Source organism: Nicotiana attenuata, unplaced genomic scaffold (assembly GCF_001879085.1).
Source record: "Nicotiana attenuata strain UT unplaced genomic scaffold, NIATTr2, whole genome shotgun sequence".
NCBI lineage: Eukaryota > Viridiplantae > Streptophyta > Magnoliopsida > Solanales > Solanaceae > Nicotiana > Nicotiana attenuata.
In genome coordinates this window covers 324,728-344,046 of record NW_017670745.1, presented here as the reverse complement: position 1 = coordinate 344,046, position 19,319 = coordinate 324,728, and the positions used below count along the sequence as shown (strand labels likewise).

At 36.6% G+C, this 19,319-nt stretch overlaps 1 protein-coding gene across 1 annotated transcript; it reads right to left on the bottom strand.

Annotated features, from left to right (window-relative positions):
- Window positions 1-15,951: 15,951 nt before the first annotated feature.
- On the bottom strand, window positions 15,952-18,778 carry LOC109242930 (putative F-box/LRR-repeat protein At5g02930). The gene is made up of 3 exons (XM_019409811.1): window positions 17,431-18,778; window positions 16,857-17,021; window positions 15,952-16,446 (listed from the first exon to the last, which is right to left on the bottom strand). Exons 1-3 carry the CDS (start codon window positions 18,649-18,651, stop codon window positions 16,087-16,089), a joined length of 1,746 nt encoding a protein of 581 aa, XP_019265356.1. The 5' UTR covers window positions 18,652-18,778; the 3' UTR covers window positions 15,952-16,086.
- Between the last annotated feature and the right edge of the window lie 541 nt (window positions 18,779-19,319).

Below are 19,319 nucleotides of genomic sequence, written 5' to 3'. Positions count from 1 at the left end.
ATAGAAAAAAAATGTTTTTTAAAAAATATTTTCGTTTTGAAAAATATTTTTTTCTTTCATATTTNAAAAACGTAAGTAAAAACGTAAAAATAAAATAGTAAATAAGTTCTTAAAAAAAGTTAGTAAAAAGAATTTGAAAAAAATTAATTTTAACTAAAAACGTAAAATATTTTGTTTAGAAAATTATTTTTCTAAGTTTTTACAAAACGAAAATATTTTATTAAAACAACATTTCTTTCATATGAAACCAATTCTACTTGAATTGCGTCTCTTCTATTTGGCCAATATTTTTGTATCTGTATTCGAAAAACTTAAGATCCTCATCTATACTTAGCGCTATGATAGATGTCGTCGACGAACATTTTATACCGATTCCAGCTTTATTTTCATAAAGACATGACATAGAGATCTCTTCATTCATATTTTCAGGTACCTGAATCTCTCCTGAGATTTTATGAATTGTTATGTCATGTGATCTTCTAGATCACTTGCCTCCTTTATTATGATCATTTTGATCATTTGTTCGTCTTCTTTATTAAGAAGTTTATTTGAAACCGATATGTCTATACACTTTAAGCGTACCATAAACTTTGTCCTTATAGGACTTAATATGAGCATTTCCAATGAGAATATAGTTACTTTCTATGGGTCACCAAATGCGTCTGGCATGCTTTGCAATATATTGCAAATGAATTATCTTTTTATGAACTTCAAGTTCATATTATTTTATTCGAGGATCCAGATGTAAAAATGAGAATTCATTCCGCGTAACTTTTTCTCAAATGTTATCATCTCTCCCCATCATGTTAGAAAAACTAACTTGCTTCATCATCTTTGTGCGTTATGGTGTTAATCAAAATATACATCGCACATCAATAATAATAAGATAGAATTATTTGGTTTCTGACCCCGAACCACTTGTGAAGGGAGAAAATAATATACTTTGGTATATAATGTATATCAAATTGATATAGATAACTTTGTTCTCATAAGCAATTGTTTAGCTATTAAGTGGAGGCACTCAATAAATCATCTTACTAAACCAATGTGATGTAAACCAACTTATCAAGATAAACTATCTTGAATAGGAAATCTGAAAATTATGCTCGAAATTAAATTATGAGCAAGTTACCTCGCACCAACGGCCAGGTTGCGGGTTAATAATAATTGCACAAGTAACCATCTCATAGATGCATCTTATGTGGTATACATGGCGGGTGAATGAGCCCATATTCAACTTTGATATTTCCAGCATTCATGGTATTCAATCCCAATTTTAGTTGGTCAATTAATTAATGAGAACAAGCATTATAAGAGAATTCGTAAAGAACTTTCTAGTTCTTTAATATTTACCCATGTGAATTCTTGTTTATTTTTGCACATATCATGCTTAAATTAATATGGCTAAACCAATTATGCCAACTGAATAAATTATCAATATTGATAAACTTCGAATTTACACCATGACGTGTGCAATTATCAATAAACTTCAAATTTATTATGATATGGGTTTTTATATCAATAAATATCCACTTCATTGTTGTATTCTTTTGTTTATGTAGTACAAATTGGAGAATAAAGCGGGTAGCTTTTCATATACATATTATCCCGCTACAAGTCGTAGTAATAGAAGATATTAAATCTTTCCTTTATTTATAGTCTCAACTGGTAAAGGCCTGAGGACAAAGTCCTTCAGGTCGTCAGTTTGAGCCCCCGCAGGGCCACTGGAGGCATTACAAACCGGCCGCGTCTCCAGGGCCCCGTGGAACTAACCGTGCACCCGCCTTGAAACAGCGGGACCCGGTGGGTACAGCTAGTCGGGTTCGCAAAGCGATGCCCGAAAAAAAAAGTTTCTTTGAGACTTACTACAACACAATACCTTATTGATAATCAATTTTATTCCTCCAAAATATTAATAATTAGCTCTTTCAGAGCTCTCAATTAATTTTGTACTACTACATATTCATCAACATCATATGGTGAATATCTCTTTTAAAGATAAAGTTATACCATTATAGTCATGGTCAAAATCATATGCAAGATCTGTTTCTTACATTACTGTTATTCTTTAATAATTACATTATCAAAATATTTTGGCATACAATAGGTATGTGACCAATGACCATTCATGCCATAATAATGACATAATAATGACATTGTTTTCTTATATCATCTCAAATCTCCTTCTAGAGTTGAGTGTGGTATATTCACTACCACTAGCACGTTCATATTCTTCTAAGAATGAATATGCATTCATAAATCAGATGTTTTCACATTCATATCATGAATGGACCATCATCTGTATGTGCTTTACGAAATCTTATGTCAAATCTACAAACATTAACTTCACAGAGTGAATGCTTATTTTGAGAATCCTTATTATTCTCATTACCACGATAATGACGATTATAATTTCGTCTATTGCCACGTCCACATCCATTGATACCTTCACGGTAATAATTTTTTGTCTTCTTTCAGACTTATCACATATTGCTATCACATTCTCTTAAGGGAATGAGAATGGATTAAATTCAGTGGGACGGGTTTTCAGTTCTTTGCCCAGAATCATACATGAATTTGATCATGGCGAGGCATAAAAATTGTACCACTTCAGGTGGTTATAATTTCTTATAAACTCCATTAGAGTTATAATCAAAATTTATCATCTTTGCTTGTATTTAAAATTAAATTATAAAATATCAAGAATTTAAACGAGAAAAGTAAAGTAAAATACTCACCTTAAATCCAGAATTTAATCATGAAAGAGTTCATGGAACAATTGACAATCATTATGCTCAATCCCAAAGCTTCTACTCAATTGGTTAGAATCTCGTGTTGATAATGTGTTATGAAACAGTAAAAGTAGAAGAACAATATTGCAGAGAAAGAGAGAGAGGGGAAATTTTTATTGAATTTTGGGATGAATTACAATGGAATAGAACCCTCTATTTATAGGGAGAGGGTGACTTAGCCACCAAGCAATAAACCCTAAAATCTCTCTAAATATTGACATTCACCATAAATAAAATTCTATTTATAATTTTTTTTATTGAGCGGAAAAAAAGAAGAACTTCACTATAGTGAGTTGGAATCTTGAGCTTTAATGATCCACCAAAAGGTCGAAGGTGAATATCTTATGTTTTATTATTTTTAAACTTAACTAAAAATATATAAATACATTTATACATAAATTGTATTTTAAGCATATAAATTTATTCGGTTCGGTTTGGTATTTTATGAAAAAAGACCTAATCCAATTATTTGGGATAGTTATAACTTTACATAAAAACCTGTGATTATATATACTTAAAAAAAAAATTAAAAATTGGTTCGATATTGATCGGTTCGATCAATATATTATAGTCGATTGTCAAAGAACTATTAACACCCCTACGTATGGCTAACAAATGCTAAAGTTTCAACTTGGAACCAATAGAAAAATGGGATTGCAAGGGCAATTTATTTATTTTGGTACATAAATGGTAAAAGTTTTCTGGTGTATTCAAAATGATTTATTCTGAATTTGTCTAGCGCAAGTGGCTACAAAAGGGTAATATTTTACAGTTTTGGGCCAAATTCAGATGCGTGTCAATTTGACTCCAACAATCTCTCCAAAAGACTCCTTATTTATCCAGTATAATAAAACAAATTGGCTAGACGTTCAATTTAAAGAAAAATGTAGCTTTGAAGCCTAATCCAGGAAAGAGAATTTCTTCCTCTGTACAAGACAATTTTTTTATTTTCTTCTTTATTGAAAACATTTATTATATTTTTTTGTTAATGTTATGATTTTCATTTAGGATACTCCTACTTGTTTAGGTCCATGAACACCTTATCTTGGTTTTCTATCATTACAATTAATTGGTTGTAAATTTAACTATTGTTGATTATTTTTATTTACTTCGACCTTCTTCCCCTTAACTTAACTTAATAAAACTTCGGTAATGGAACATGGTAGTAAATTTAAGTCAAAGATGGTGTGATTTGGAACAACAACACAGTAAGGTTCGTGTACACACTACCCTCTTCAGATTTCACGGTGTGGAATAATACTGGCTATGTTATTGTTGTTGTTGTATGGTGTGATTTGGAAGACCTGAGCTCCTCCCAAAGTAGCCTGTTTTGGGTAGAAATGGCGTGGGTACACTGGGTAACCACTTTTTAATGTGGTATTTAGTTTTTATCCAACATTTTTAATATTGAACAAAAATAGCCACTACTCTATTAAAATTAATATGAAAAGATGATTTACCTTTTCTGGTGTCTTTAACTTTACGAGTGTTGTGTAAATATTAAAGACAAAATATCCTTAATATTTACACAACAGTTAAGGACATCATGTCCTAAAGTTTAACAAGAGAAGGTGCAAATACACGACACTTTGTCCTTAATATTTACACAGCACTCATGAAGTTAAGGACACAATGTCTTTAATATTTACACAATATTCATGAAGTTAAGGACACTATGAGTGTGTTTGGCATGAAGGAAAACATTTTCCAGAAAATATTTTCCAATTTTCCCATGTTTGGTTGGCTTAAATATTTTGGAAAATATTTTTCTTATTAACTCATTTTCCTCCAATTGGAGGAAAATGTTTTCCTTATCAAGAGAAGGGAAAATATTTTTCAAAACTCCTTCTCAACCTTCCCCACCCCACCCTCACCAACCCACCACACACACACACCCAAACCTACGCCCACGCCTACCCACCCCACCTCCTCTCTCCAAAATATTTTTTTTTTAAATTTCAAAATTTTTTTCTGTCACCACCTACCTTGCTACCACCCCCCCCCCCAGAAAAAAACATTTTTTTTTATATATTTTCAATTTTAGTTTTTTCATCTTTCGGTTTACAGGTTCGAAATTTTATAAGTTCCAAAGTTATGAGTTCGGAGGTTTATGTGTTTGGAAGTTTACAGGTTTAGAAATTGTAAAGTTTACGGATTCGAAAGTTCGCGGTTTTAAAAGTTTAGCGGTTCGAAAGTTTATGAAATTTGTGGGTTCGGAAGGTTGTTGGTTCGAAAGTTTATGGTTTCATGTTTATTGTATCTAAATTATTTATGAATACTCTTGACAAGTTATTTTCCTTAATTTATGTACCAAACACCGAAAAATGAATAAGATTACTACTTGTTTTCCAAAAAAATATTTTCTTTCTGTTATACCAAACACACCCTATGTTGTTAACATTTACACTGAACACATGAAGTTAAGGACACCATGTCCTTAATATTTATACTGCACATATGAAGTTAAGGACATGATATCCTAAAGTTTAACAACAGAAGGTGCAAATACAGGATACTTTGTCCTTAATATTTACACAACACTCGTGAAATTAAGGAAATATCTACACTGCCCACATGAAGTTAAGGACACTCCTTAACATTTATACTACACATATGAAGTTAAGGACATGATGTCCTAAAGTTCAACAGAAGGTGCAAATACAAGACACTTTGCCCTTAATATTTATATAGCACTCGTGAAGTTAAGGGCACCATGTACTTAACATTTGTTGGCCCAAGTAATAGTGTAGTTTTGAAGACTAACAAAAGAACTCAGACATGGACCAGGTCCATCTTGTGAAGCACATTCATGATCAACCCAAACATGTGAGATGCATGTGAAGGAGATAAATCTAACTTATTAGAAGTAATATCTCCTGATTTGATTGAAAAGGTTGCATATTGGATAAGGAGAGAAAGACTCCTTACATGAAGAGAACACAGTTTAGGAAGAGGATAGTGTTAGAGTATGAGATCAACTAGAACTCTTTTACCATAGAAGAGTAGCATCTGTATCCCAGTCAATCTCTAATTACTAACCCATTAAATATCAGTGTTGTTCTCTTTTACAGGTAATGCATATAAGCAGAAGTTACAGGTAATCCAAGTGTCTATCTTTTATTCTAGTTCAATTGTAGTAGGTGATTTTACATTGTACCTTTCAGCTTTTATAGAAGCAATTGTATTAGGTACTTAGAGTGTTCATGTTAGAGTTAACTTGAAGTTGTCTCAACAGTTGAGGCTGTGTGCCACAGCGGGATTAAAGTTAATCCTATGTTTACAAAAGAGTTTTTGTAAATGCAGTTTTTGGCTCAGTGATTTTAGTGGAAGTTTGGGAAAATTTTACTGAGTAGTAGGTCGTATTTTTTCACCTTTTGAGCCAGGTGTTTTTCACGTAAAAATCTCTGTGTTTTTTATTTTCTTTACTTATTATTCCGCAAACAGTAGTAGTTGGAACATATAGAAGAAGCATGCCCTTCTATAATCAAGTTAAGCGAAAATTGGGTACCACACAAATCACCCCCCCCCCTCCCCGTGTGGTATTGAAGTATAAAACATCAATTGGTATCAGAGCGGGTTATCCTTGAAGAGGTTAACACCTTAGGAAAAGATCAAGATGAGTGCACCACCTGGAACTGGGAAAGGCAATCAACCGCTAGGCCCCCACTCTTTAATGGTTAGTACTATTCTTGGTGGAAGAACAAGATGAGAGACCACATCATAGGAGAAGACTATGAACTCTGTGACATAGTCACTGATAGTCCACTGGCTACTACAAAGAAGAATGCTGAAGGAGTGGACGTGCCAAAGACAAGAGCTGACAACAACGTTGAAGATTTGAAAGAATAGGAAAAGAATGCCAAGGCCAAGAAATATCTTGTGTCTGGACTAGGTCCAGACGAGTACAACATGATTCAAAGTTGTACCACTGCTAAGAGATATGGGACACTTTACAAGTGGCTCATGAAGGAACTCCTCAAGTAAAGAGATCAAGAGGAACACTGCTATATTCTCAATATGAGAATTTCACTATGAAGGAAGGAGAAACTATCCAGGAGATATACACAAGGTTCACAACACTAACAAATGAACTTAAATCTCTTGGGAGAATTATCCTTGAAGAAGACAAGGTTGAGAAAATCTTGACAAGGGTCTTACCAGTAACTTGGGAAAGCAAAATCACTCCTATTCAGGAATCAAAGAACATTGCTACTCTCAAGTTGGATGAACTGATTGGAAATCTCACTGCCTATGAACTGAGAAGGCAAACCATGAAAATGGATGCACCCAAGAAGGAAATGAGTCTGGCTCTCAGAATAGCTGAAGGTACAGATCTAGAGGATGATGAAATGGCCATGATCACAAGGGATTTCAAAAAGTACCTGATGAGAGGAAATGGTTCTTCAAGAGGTACAACCTTCAACAAACCAAAGGCTCCTGAGAAACAGACCAACGAGGGCTGCTACAAATGTGGCAAGACTGACCACATGATCAAGAATTGTCCTCAGTGGGTAATTGAATGGAAGAAGGAAACGGGTGAACGAAGGAACAGGAAGAAGGAACAGGTTCAACCCAAAAGGAACAAAGGATCAACAAAGGCTATGGTTGCTGCTTGGGAAGAAACATCAGATGAGGATTCAGAAGATGAAGCTGGAGATGAATAAGCACTTATGGCCATCGGAGAATCAGATGATGAACAAGAGGTCCAAGTGAAGGAAAGTAGCCAAATATGGTACATGGATAGTGGCTGATCAAAACATATGACTGGAAGCAAGAACCAGTTCCTTTCACTTGAGGACTTAAAAGGAGGTAATGTCTCCTTTGGAAATGGGAAGAAAGGTGAGATTATTAGGGTTGGAAAGGTAGGTAAGACAGACTCACATTCCATTGAGAATGTCTACTTGATAGATGGCTTGAAATATAGCCTAATCAGTGTATCACAACTGTGTGACAGAGGTAACCTTGTAGCATTTACCTCCACCAAATGCTTTGTGATTAATCTTACCACTGACAAGATTGTTTTGTAGGGGAAAAGAGTTAACAATATTTACATCGTAGATTTGTCCACTCTTTTAGAAAATGAATTCACTTGCTTGAGTGTGTTGGACAATGATCCCCTCATGTGGCACAAAAGACTTGGTCATGCAAGTCTGAATCAACTCAACAAATTAGTCTCCAAGGACCTGGTGATAGGGTTACCTAACATCAAGTTCAAGGAAGAAAAAGTTTGTGAGGCTTGTGCAAGGGGGAAGCAGGTAAGATCATCTTTTAAAAGCAAGAAACTGGTAAGCACAACTAGGACGATGGAACTGGTTCATATTGATCTTTGTGGTCCAATGAGAATATTGAGCAGATGTGGTAAGAAATATATGATGGTACTTTTTGATGATTATTCTAGGTTTACCTGGATACTGTTTTTAACATCTAAGGATGAAGCATTTGACATATTTACTACCTTTGTTAGAAATGATCAGAAACAACTAGGTAATCGACTTGCATCAATCAGGTCTGATCATAGAACTGAATTTGAAAATGTTAAGTTTGCTGAATTTTGTGATGAGCATGGTATAGATCATAATTTTTCTGCCCCTAGGACTCCTCAACAAAATGGAGTAGTTGAAAGAAAGAATAGGACTCTTGAAGATATGGCTAGGACTATGCTTCTTTCTAGTAAACTACCCCATAGCTTTTGGGCAGAGGCTGTAAATATTGCATGTTACATCGTTAATAGATGCATGAATAGAACTCTTGTAGAGAAGACTCCCTATGAGTTACTTAAAGAGAGAAAACCAAATATATCCCATCTTAGGGCATTTAGATGCAAGTGCTTTGTGCACAATAATGGAAATGACTCCCTTTGATCCCATAAGTGATGAGGGAGTATTCTTGGGATATTCTTCACATAGCAAAGCTTATAAAGTGTACAACAAAAGAACTTTGTGTGTAGAAGAAAGTGTACATGTAGTTTTTGATGAAACTAACATTCTTTCTGAGAGACAGGAACATGAAGATGAAGCTATTGGGCTGGTAAAAGAATTGAGTGAAGTCTTAGCTCAAGCTAAAGATGCACCAAAAGAAAGAACAGGTTATGGAACAAGTTCTTCCATCCAGGGCAACCTGACAGGGGGAACTGAACAAAGAAGAACTGAAACCAATCCCCTAAAAGAACTTGTTCATGACCCTGTTCCTCAGCAACAGAACATGGGTGAAACATCAAGCAAAAATAAGTTGGTTGTGAAACCTCACAAGTATCAAAGTTCTCATCCCATTGAAAATATAATCATTGATCCAACATCTGGAGTTAAAACTAGATCACAATTAAAGAATCTGTGTGCTTTTGATGCTTTCCTATCTCTTATTGAACCTAAAAATGTTGCCAAGGCTTTGCAGGATGCAGATTGGGTAAATGCAATGCAAGATGAACTCAATCAGTTTGAGAGAAGTGAAGTTTGGCATCTAGTTCCAAGACCCAAGGACATATCAGTAATTGGCACTAAATAGGTCTTCAGAAACAAGCTTGATGAAGATGGAACAGTTACAAGGAACAAGGCAAGACTGGTGGTCCAAGGTTATAGCCAAGAGGAGGGCATAGATTATGATGAGACCTTTGCTCCAGTTGCAAGACTGGAGGAAATAAGACTCCTCATAGCCTTTGCAGAACACATGGAATTCACTCTTCATCAAATGGATGTCAAAAGTGCCTTCCTGAATGGCTACCTAAAAGAAGAAGTGTTTGTCAAACAACCTCCAGGGTTTGAGAACAAGGAGTGTCCGGAACATGTGTACAAATTAGACAAGGCTCTCTATGGACTCAAGCAGGCTCCTAGAGCATGGTATGAACGACTGTCCAAATTCCTGCTTGAACATGGCTACAAAAAGGGTAAAATTGACAGTACTCTATTCCCGAGGGAAAAAGGTAAGGATCTTCTTGTAGTACAAATATATGTTGGATGACATAATTTTTGGGGCAACCACTGACAAACTAAGTAAGGATTTTGCCAAATTAATAGGGAGTGAGTTTGAAATGAGTATGATGGGTGAGCTTAACTTTTTCTTAGGCTTACAGATCAAACAAAACCCAAATGGAACCATGATCCATCAGCAGAAATATGCAAAAGAGTTGATTAAAAAGTTTAAAATAGATGAATCAAAGGAAATAGACACACCCATTGCAACAACTACTAAATTAGACATAGATGAACCAGGTTCATCTGTTGATCAGAAGTTGTATAGGGGTATGATTGGTTCAGTTTTGTATCTTACTGCTAGCAGACCTGACATAGTTTTCAATGTAGGGCTTTGTGCTCGTTTTCAGGAAAATCCTAAGGAATCTCACTTGACTGTTGTCAAAAGGATACTGAGATATTTGAAAGGCACTACTGATCTTTGTCTTTGGTACCGTAAAGGTAGTAATTTCAATCTAATAGGGTATGTTGATGCTGACTATGCAGGTTTCCTTGTGGATAGGAAGAGCACCTCAGGTATGACTCATTTTCTTGGTTCATGTCTTGTATCATGGGCCACTAAAAAGCAGAATTCAATGGCTTTATCCACTATTGAGGCTGAATATGTTGTTGCTGCCTCTTGTTGCGCTCAATTGCTATGGATCAAACAACAGTTGATAGATTTTGGCATTGAAGTTGGTTGCGTTCCTATCTTCTGTGATAACACTAGTGCTATAAGTATGACAAAGAACTCAGTTCATCATAAGAGGACTAAGCACATAGATGTTAGACATCATTTCTTAAGAGATAACTATGAGAAAGGATTGATTACCATAGAATTTTATGCTACTGATAAACAAATTGCTGACATCTTTACTAAAGCACTGAGTAGAGAAAGCTTTGAAAGGAACAGGTTGGAATTAGGGATGATTAAGATCACCTGATGGGACCAGCTCAGAATGCACAATGAAAAAAAGTTGAAAAAAAAAATTGGCTAGGAAATCTGAACTTGTGTAAATATCTAGATTAAATTTTACTCAGCTTCATACTGTAAATAGTATACTAAATGTGACATGTGTTAATATGACTCACTGATCTCTTACAAAGTTTTCTCTATTGTGGTAAATTGAGGCATGGTCAAGAGAATTCTAAATGTAGAACCTGGTTCATTAGTATTGGTTCATCTGAATGCCAAGGTATGTTTTCTATACTCTGCACAATTAGAAATATAAATATTTAAATCATGAGCAGAAGTCCTACAATTGTTCAACTCCTTAGAAAATTCTATCCGTTTGTTTTTGAACCAGTTCCGTCTTCATTAGAATTCTAACCACAAAAATTGCCTAAAATCTAGGGAAGCTTAACCGTTCGTTCAACCTGCAATTTCAGGTTGATTAGACCTCTAATTTACTGCTAAAGCTACCGTTATCCATTAAATGAGTCTTCCTCTTTAAATACTCATTATTATTTCCTGGCATCCTCATAATTCAAAACCGTCAAAAAAAAAACCTTCTTCACTCTCAATTGCTTTATTCTCCAAAGGTTTAACTCACCGATTCTCTCTAGCAATAAGCTACAATGATGAACCCACAAGACAACACTGGAACTCCTCCACAGCCTACTCCCTCTGATTCATCTACCCCTCCTACACCTAGCACCACTCCCTAACCCAGGCGAAGGAGAGTAAAAATGCTTGCTCGCAAAACGGTGGCTTCTGGTGCTCTTTCAAAGAAATTGAATGAGAAATTAAAGGCAAGCCAGGCCCAAGATTCTGATTCTAACTCTGAGTCTGATTCGTTCAAATCTGCTAGTGAGGGGGAATGACCTGGGTCTTATGACTCTGATAAGGCTCAGAAATCCCCTTCTAAGGTAAGTTCTTCTTTGGCTGAATTTAGAAAATAGGTTTGTGTTGGTTGGACCTAAAAGGGATGTGGAACTACCTGAGTCAGGAGGGAGTGGAGGTAAAAAGAAATCTGAAAAAGAAAAAGAGAGAGAGGGTGAATGTGGTAACGTGAGGGGAAAAGGGAAAGAAGTGGTTGATCATTCACCCACTGCTGAAGTGTCTGTACCTGCTATTTGTGGTGTTGCACAAGAAAATGTTGAAGAAAGTGGCAAGAAGTTAGGGGGGAGCGGTTCAAGGGAGGCTATTGAGGGGCTAGTTAATCTAAGCTCACAGGGAGATGAACCTGGTTCATCAATTGAAGAGACCCTAGCAGACCTTCTGAAAAAGGTAGGTGCAAGTTACGATCCAAAGAAAAGGAGAACTCCCACACCAAAACCCTCCAGTGCTGCTAAACCTTCCAAGAAACGAAAGGCTTCCTCCCCAACAACTACTGAAACTCCCTTGCCAAAGGGAAGAGCAACAAGAAGCAGGGTCAAACAGAGTGAGAGAGACCTACAACAGGTTTTGGCTGAAAGTAAGAAGAAAAGGATGGATAAAGGAGAAGGTAAGGTTGCAGAATCCTCAGAAGTTGTTGATGTTGAGGAGATGGAACAGGTCCATCAGGAGAAAGTTACAACAGTGGAGGTTCAGACCCCCAAGCCCAAAAAGACCAAGACTTCTTCCAAGAAGTCTTCCTCTGTGTCTGAGGCTGCTGAACCTTCATTGGCCAAGATTACAATGTCTGCAGTAAAAAGTAAACAAGTTAGAGTTTCTGAAGATGAGGAATGGAGTGGTGAAGAAGAAAATGAGTCTGATGGTGAACAAGACAAGCTTTCCAAGTTTGGCAAAAGGAAAATTTGAAGGGAAGATTGCTGAAAGATTTGGTGGAACCAAGAATGGTTCGTTTGGTTGACACCTTAGCTGCTCAAGGCTGGAAGGACATGGTCCTTCAGATGGATGGGATATTGGCCAGAAATGAAATCATTGAATTCATGGAAAATGCTGAAGTCAAAGATGGCAGAGTTACAAGCAAAGTCAAAGGAGTTCAAGTGACATTTGATGCTGAGAAGCTGGGACAGATTCTAGATATCCCTGCTGAGGGATATGATGATTACACCAGGCAGAGATGGCCAAGTCTGGATTCCCTTCCATCTGCCCTTACAATCACTAGGAGATTTTGTGATGTTGAAGAAGTGAATGAGGCCAAGTTTGTGCACAAGAGTGAAATGAATCCACAACACAAAGTCATTTTTGAGTTTGTCAACAAGTGCCTAATGCTCAGGCAGGAGAGAAGGCATATTGCAAATTATATGGACTTAGTTCTGATGGAGTGCCTTGAAAGTGGAAGGCAAATTAACTAGTCTGCATTCATCATCAAGCTACTGGACAAGGTTATCAATGGCTCCAAGGCTCATGCTACCCCCTATGGCTTTATTCTGACTACAATTCTGGATAGGTGCAATGTGCCTCTGAAGAAATGGGAAATGGCCACAAGCAAGGATTACTTTGGCATTAATACTCTGCTTACTTGTGACTATTTAGTCAATGCCATCCCAAATGGTTCATCCAAGAAGACACCTATTAACAGTAAAGTCAGGGCTCTTGTTCAGGAAAGTGAAGCCAAGGATGCTGAGATAGCTAGGCTAAAGGCTCGTGTGGCAGAGGTGGAATCTGAGAGGGATGCTCTCAGGACTGAGCTTACCAAGGAAAAAGAGAAGACTGATGGAATTCTTCACAATATGGTGAATCTTCTCCAAGCCCAAAACCAACCCTCTAGCTCCTCCAAGCCTTAAGAGTTCTAGCCTTTATCTCCTGAACCTGTCTAGTACCTTCAGTGACCCGGATTAGGGATTTTTCTTTCTTTTTGCTCATGTTTTGAATATTTTTGCTTTCTGGTTGTGGATTGTGGTAGCAACATATCTTCTATCAATGATATCTACTGTTTTTGCTCTTGATTGAATGTTAATATTTCCTTGATAGTTTAAATATGTTTGCTTGATTACTGATGATTAATTCATGGTTGCACTTGCAGTTGCCCCGGTGTCCATGAGTACTTATTAAAATTTGGGACTCACACTTTGTGTATGCAACTTTTCGATGATGCCAAAAGGGGGAAGAGATATTGTGCTGAATAAGTGATATTTATAACCTAATTAACCTGGTCCTTGATGATAAGTAAATTTTCTAAACTTTGTATTGATGGTTAAGCTGAGTTCTTACAGGGTCCAAGTAAGTAAAAAAAACACAGAGTTTGTCATCATAAAAAAGGGGGAGTTTGTTGGCCCAAGTAAAGGTGTAGTTTTGAAGACTAACAAAAGAACTGAGACATGGACCAGGTCCATCTTGTGAAGCACAGTCATGATCAACCCAAACATGTGAGATGCACGTGAAGGAGATAAATCTAACTTATCAGAAGTAATATCTCCTGATCTGATCGAAAAGGTTGCATATTGGATAAGGAGAGAAAGACTCCTTATACGAAGAGAACACAGTTTAGGAAGAGGATAGTGTTAGAGTATGAGATCAACTAGAACTCTTCTACCATAGAAGAGTAGCATATGTATCCCAGTCAATCTCTAATTACTAACCCATTAAATATCAGTGTTGTTCTCTTTTACAGGTAATGCACATAAGCAGAAGTTAAACGTGAATTGAGAGCAAAATAGCAAGGCAATTTTGCAAGCAATTTATTTGTAATTCAAGCGTGCAATCCTGAAGCTACTTGAACAAGATAGAAGAACCAGTTCCAAGTGTTTATCTTTTATTCTAGTTCAATTGTAGTAGGTGATTTTACATTGTACCTTTTAACTTTTATAGAAGCAATTGTATTAGATACTTAAAGTGTTCAAGTTAGAGTTAACTTGAAGTTATCGCAATAGTTGAGGTTGTGTGCCACAACGGGATTAGAGTTAATCCTAGGTTTACAAGAGTTTTTGTAAATGCAGTTTTTGGCTCAGTGATTTTAGTGAAAGTTTGGGAAAATCCTACTGAGTAGTAGGTCGTGATTTTTTCACCTTTTGAGCCAGGTGTTTTCCACGTAAAAATCTCTGTGTTCTTTATTTTCTTTACTTATTACTTCGCAAACAGTAGTAGTTGGAACATATAGAAGAACCAGGTCCTTCTATAATCAAGTTAAGCGAAAATTGGGTACCACACAAATCACCCCCCTCCCCCCTTGTGTGGTATTGAAGTATAAAACATCAACATTTACATTGCACATATATGAAGTTAAGGACAAGATGTCCTAAAGTTTAAAACAAAAGGTGCTAATTCAGGACACTTTGTCCTTAATATTACACATCACTCATGAAGTTAAGGACACCATGTCTAGCACAAGGGTATTTTCGTCCAATCAAGTAAAAGTTTATTAAAGCACTGGCTAAAAAGTAAATCCATTTTAAATAATAGCTTAAGAGTAAATACAGATCTAATTAATAGCTAACTGTGCAACTCCCCTGATTTAGATGGCTTGTTCGGGGCCTGTCTCACTAATGATAACATGCAGAAAAGAAGGTAAAATCTATGTTGCAGATGCTTCCTATGTGAAGAGTCATCATCAGTTGTCACTCATGAAAAATTAGATTCACCACACTGGTCATAGTATATCAATTTTGTCACCTAATAGGTCAAAGAAAAGACTAGATTTGAGGGGCAACACAGGAAAACTTTCCATTCATTGGCGAAAAAGAAAAAGAGAGAAATATAAGCAATGCTGTAATAACATGGAATGTAAATTTTAAATACTTCTGAGCAGCAATTAGTATTTGGTCAAGCTATAAAAAGGTATTTCTAAATGTATTTTTCTCAAAATTGTTTTTCAAAAAATTGCTTTTGAGGCCCTAAAGAAGCTTGGCCAAACAAGCTATTTGTGTGTGTGTGTGTGTGTTGGGGGTGGTGTTGTTAACTTTCTAGTGGTGATTGAAAATGACTTAAATCTGAATTTTCTAGCGGAAGCATTGACGAAAGGATAAAAATTGGGAAAACTTTAAGCCTTAATATGACTTATCTTCAACTAAAAAGATTCAACAACACTGTAAGCCTCAAATATAGACTGTTAAAAATCATGTGAGGTAAACAAAAAATGCAGGCCCCTTTCTTCCAAGAAAAAAGCCAAAGAGGGAACCATTTCACAGTCAGAGGATTGACGCTGTGGACGAAGCAAGCTAGCAAAACACGACATCTTAATGAGGCTAATTATCGCGAAATGTTGTTTGGAGATCTACTCATCATAATACTTACAGGAAAACAAGTGTTGCAACTTGCAAGAAACTCTCAATGCACATGCACAACATCTAAAATGCAACAAATAAAAGCTTCATGCTAAACCAAGCGGTAAGTTCAAAAGGGCAGTAATTAGTTAATAGCTTAGTTAAAGATTCGTGATTGCATTAAGTTTATCAGAAACTTAATATAAGGAAACATTCTTGTACCCTGAGACAGAAATACTTGCAGTCAAGTCATAGAAAGTTCATTCCTGGAAGATAATCACAGAATTGGCGGAGGATCTTGGGCAATTTGACAGCTTCTTAGCCAATCGAGATAAATATCGGGACACACATTTGGTATAACATATCTCACACCTTCGTCTGCTTGATACGATGACAAACTTCTCCAAAATCAGTGCATTCTTTAACAGAAAGTTTGAAAGTTTGACAAGCTTCCTGATATATTCCCATCCGAGATGATCCTCCAAGCACATCCCGGGAGAGATGACAATCTTAACATTCTTTAGGTTGGGAAAGACAAAGCCTGAAATATATCTCTGCAGATCAATGTTATCACCTTTCTCCAAGTATTCAAACTCAAAGCGACACCTGAAATCATCAAACTGGAGACAGAGAATATAGTCAGGGCTAAATACAGGTCAGCCTAATGGAAATTGAGCTAAAGTGACAAAAAATGATTTCACAGTATAAGTGTCCAGTACAGAAAAATTTCAGAATAACGGTACTTGAAACATGATTATGACGGTCCTTCCGGCCATAAATACTCATGGCAGGTAGCCGCGGTACAAGGTGACAGCGCAACAATCTTTCGTTTCAGATATCATTTGCCACAACGAAAGCAACAAAACCAACCATATTACAGTTACAAAAGCAAAGCTTCTTAGTGATAATTCAAGATATATTCGCATTCTCCTCAACAACAACTTCTCGGGGAAAGGGAGGGGGGAGATTGTTAAAACATCATTAAATGAATAGATGTAAAAAGAAAAAGAAAAAAGATCCAGGAAGTTACAGGCTGATTTTCAACGTCTATGACGACTGTCTCCACAAGAGGTGAGGCTCGCAAAATCCAAGCTGCTCCATACAAATTAAACTTTTCCAAGTGCAACTCTAACTCTAGATATTTGCATTTCAAATCTGGAATTGGCACCTCTTTGAACTGCAATATGCACAGGACCTGGTGCAGTAATCCCAATGAAACTATTAAGAATGGAGAAAGCAATAACAACGAATAGAAACTACTTATGAGATAGAGAGTGTTTTACCAAATCTAACCGTGACGTAAAAAAATCCTCGTTTCTAGATCTGCTAAAATAAATAACCCACATCCAAAATTGACAAAAAGGATTGCAAAAAGGCACAAAAGTCCATACAAGTTTCTATAATATGTCCAGTTGTGTTGGTGAAATTTTTGCAAAGGTTCTCAATTGTATAATGTTTACGTTCAACTGCCTGCTAAAATCAATCTGAAAAAATATGCACTATACTTTTTTGAGAAAGATAACGTAATTGCACCAAGTTATGTACAACTAAGCAAAAGCATCCTTGTTTAGCTATGCAGGGTACTAATGACAAAAGTCACAAACCTGAGTGAACCAAGTTCCGATTGTTAACCTGGTTGCACATCTCAGCTGTTGAAGATAATCTTGGACGAGGGTCTTAAAACGTTGATGAAAATCATGACAACTTTCTTCCTCATCATCATCAGAATCTTGATCAGGATTATCCCGAAGTTCTTTGAAACATTTAATGTCGAAAGTAATCTTAGCATCAACCAAGGAGGACACATCTACAAGCCTACACCTGAAATCATAAAAATCTTTTGAAAGCTCCAAATGCTGAAGATACGGGGCAAAAATTTCAAAGGAACGATTACTTCCACTTCCATCATCATCCGGCCAATAACCTTCATCTAGCCAATAACCTTCCAATGCCAGGCTTTTCACTTTTGAAGATTTAATTTCGAGGCGACGAAAGCCCCCAACCTTATGAAATACAATAGTTTCCAGAGAAGGACACCCTGAGAGTATGTTCACAATTTCGGCATCCACTACCACCATATCCTCCAACTTGATGCTCGTTAGAGACTTCCACGCTATGACAATATCAGAAACTAAGCAACTATCAACAAGATGTAACGTTATCAACGACGAACAGGTGAAGAAAGATTCAGGCAATATGCAAACGTGAGAATCAGAATATATTATAGCATCTTCCACATTTTTGTCAACAGCAAAACTAAGCCATCGGCCGATTTGGGACTTGTATTTAAACAGGCGACTACAGTCGATCTCAAACTTTTTAATTTTGGAAGCAACGGAATGAGCTAACACATAGTCCACAAATGATAGGAAGCGTTTTGATTTCCCGCGAATATGACTGAAATAGAAGTTATAAACAGAGGTCCAGAGATGCTGCCACCTTTTTGAGAGAACACATGTCGCGTACGCCTCCTCTGTCGTAGGCAAAAGAGAGAGAATCTGAACAAGGATTGCGTCCGGCAACTGACTGATATAGTCGTCTAGGGGTCCTTCAACTTCACTTACTTCCTGTTTCTTCGACGGTGGAGGATCTTCGCTGAAGTCGCCGGAAGAAATACTGCCGTCATCTTCGCTGCAGTAGTCGGAAGAAATACTACCACTAAAGCCGTCATCTTCGCTGTAGTCGCCGCAAGACATACAACCACTAAAGCCGTCATCTTCGCTGTAGTCGCCGGAAAAAATACTATTTCTACGGTCGTCATCTTCGCTGTAATCGCCGTAAGAAATACTGCCGTCATCTTCGCTGCAGTCGCCGGAAGAAGCCATGATTTTGGGTTCAACTTACTATTTCTTCTTTCTAGGGCTACTTTGTTTTTGTCTTTTCAAATTGCAGCTTCAGCGCTAGAAAATTGGGCTAAAAAGAACGAAAGAAATGGGATTAAGGTTAAGCCGGGCCCCGGGGCCATATTAGAACTCGTTTGTTTGCACTTAAATGGAGCATTCGAATTTTAACTTATTTTTTAATTTGAATTTTAATCATTTAGATTTCAATCATTAAGTCTGTTTATTTTTTATGTAATTACATCCTATGTGAGTCGGCCCAATCTCAAAACCAAAAATAGCCCATGTTTTAAAAAATATTACCCGACATAGCCCATTTTACAGATAATGCATAAAAATGATTTCATCGGTTAACCTAGCGTGGAGAAGAGAACTAGACCGCCTCCTTTATCCATTTTTTCTTCTTTCTTCAACTTTCAGAGTGAAGTCAATCGAGAGGTCGCCCGCAAAGTTAACGATGTCATCGGAAAATAAATATGGCAGTGAAAAACATCCTTTACCCATTTTTCCCCTTCAATTTTCAAGGTAAAGAAGTCGACGATAAAGTTAGTGAAGTCATCGGATAATGAATCTCCGGTGGCCGACGATAATTTCAAACAATTTTCAAGTTATTCAGATGATGTTCCAGTTATTTATCTTCTTTTATAAACAAT

Bases quoted from the DNA above. Each gene is read 5' to 3' on its own strand.
- LOC109242930 (XM_019409811.1), bottom strand. From the start codon at position 18,651: ATGGCTTCTTCCGGCGACTGCAGCGAAGATGACGGCAGTATTTCTTAC. The intron at 17,022-17,430 runs GTTTGTGACTTT...TTACTGCACCAG, and splicing joins TCGGAACTTGGTTCACTCAG to GTCCTGTGCATATTGCAGTT. The intron at 16,447-16,856 runs GTAACTTCCTGG...CTCTGTCTCCAG, and splicing joins TAGACGTTGAAAATCAGCCT to TTTGATGATTTCAGGTGTCG.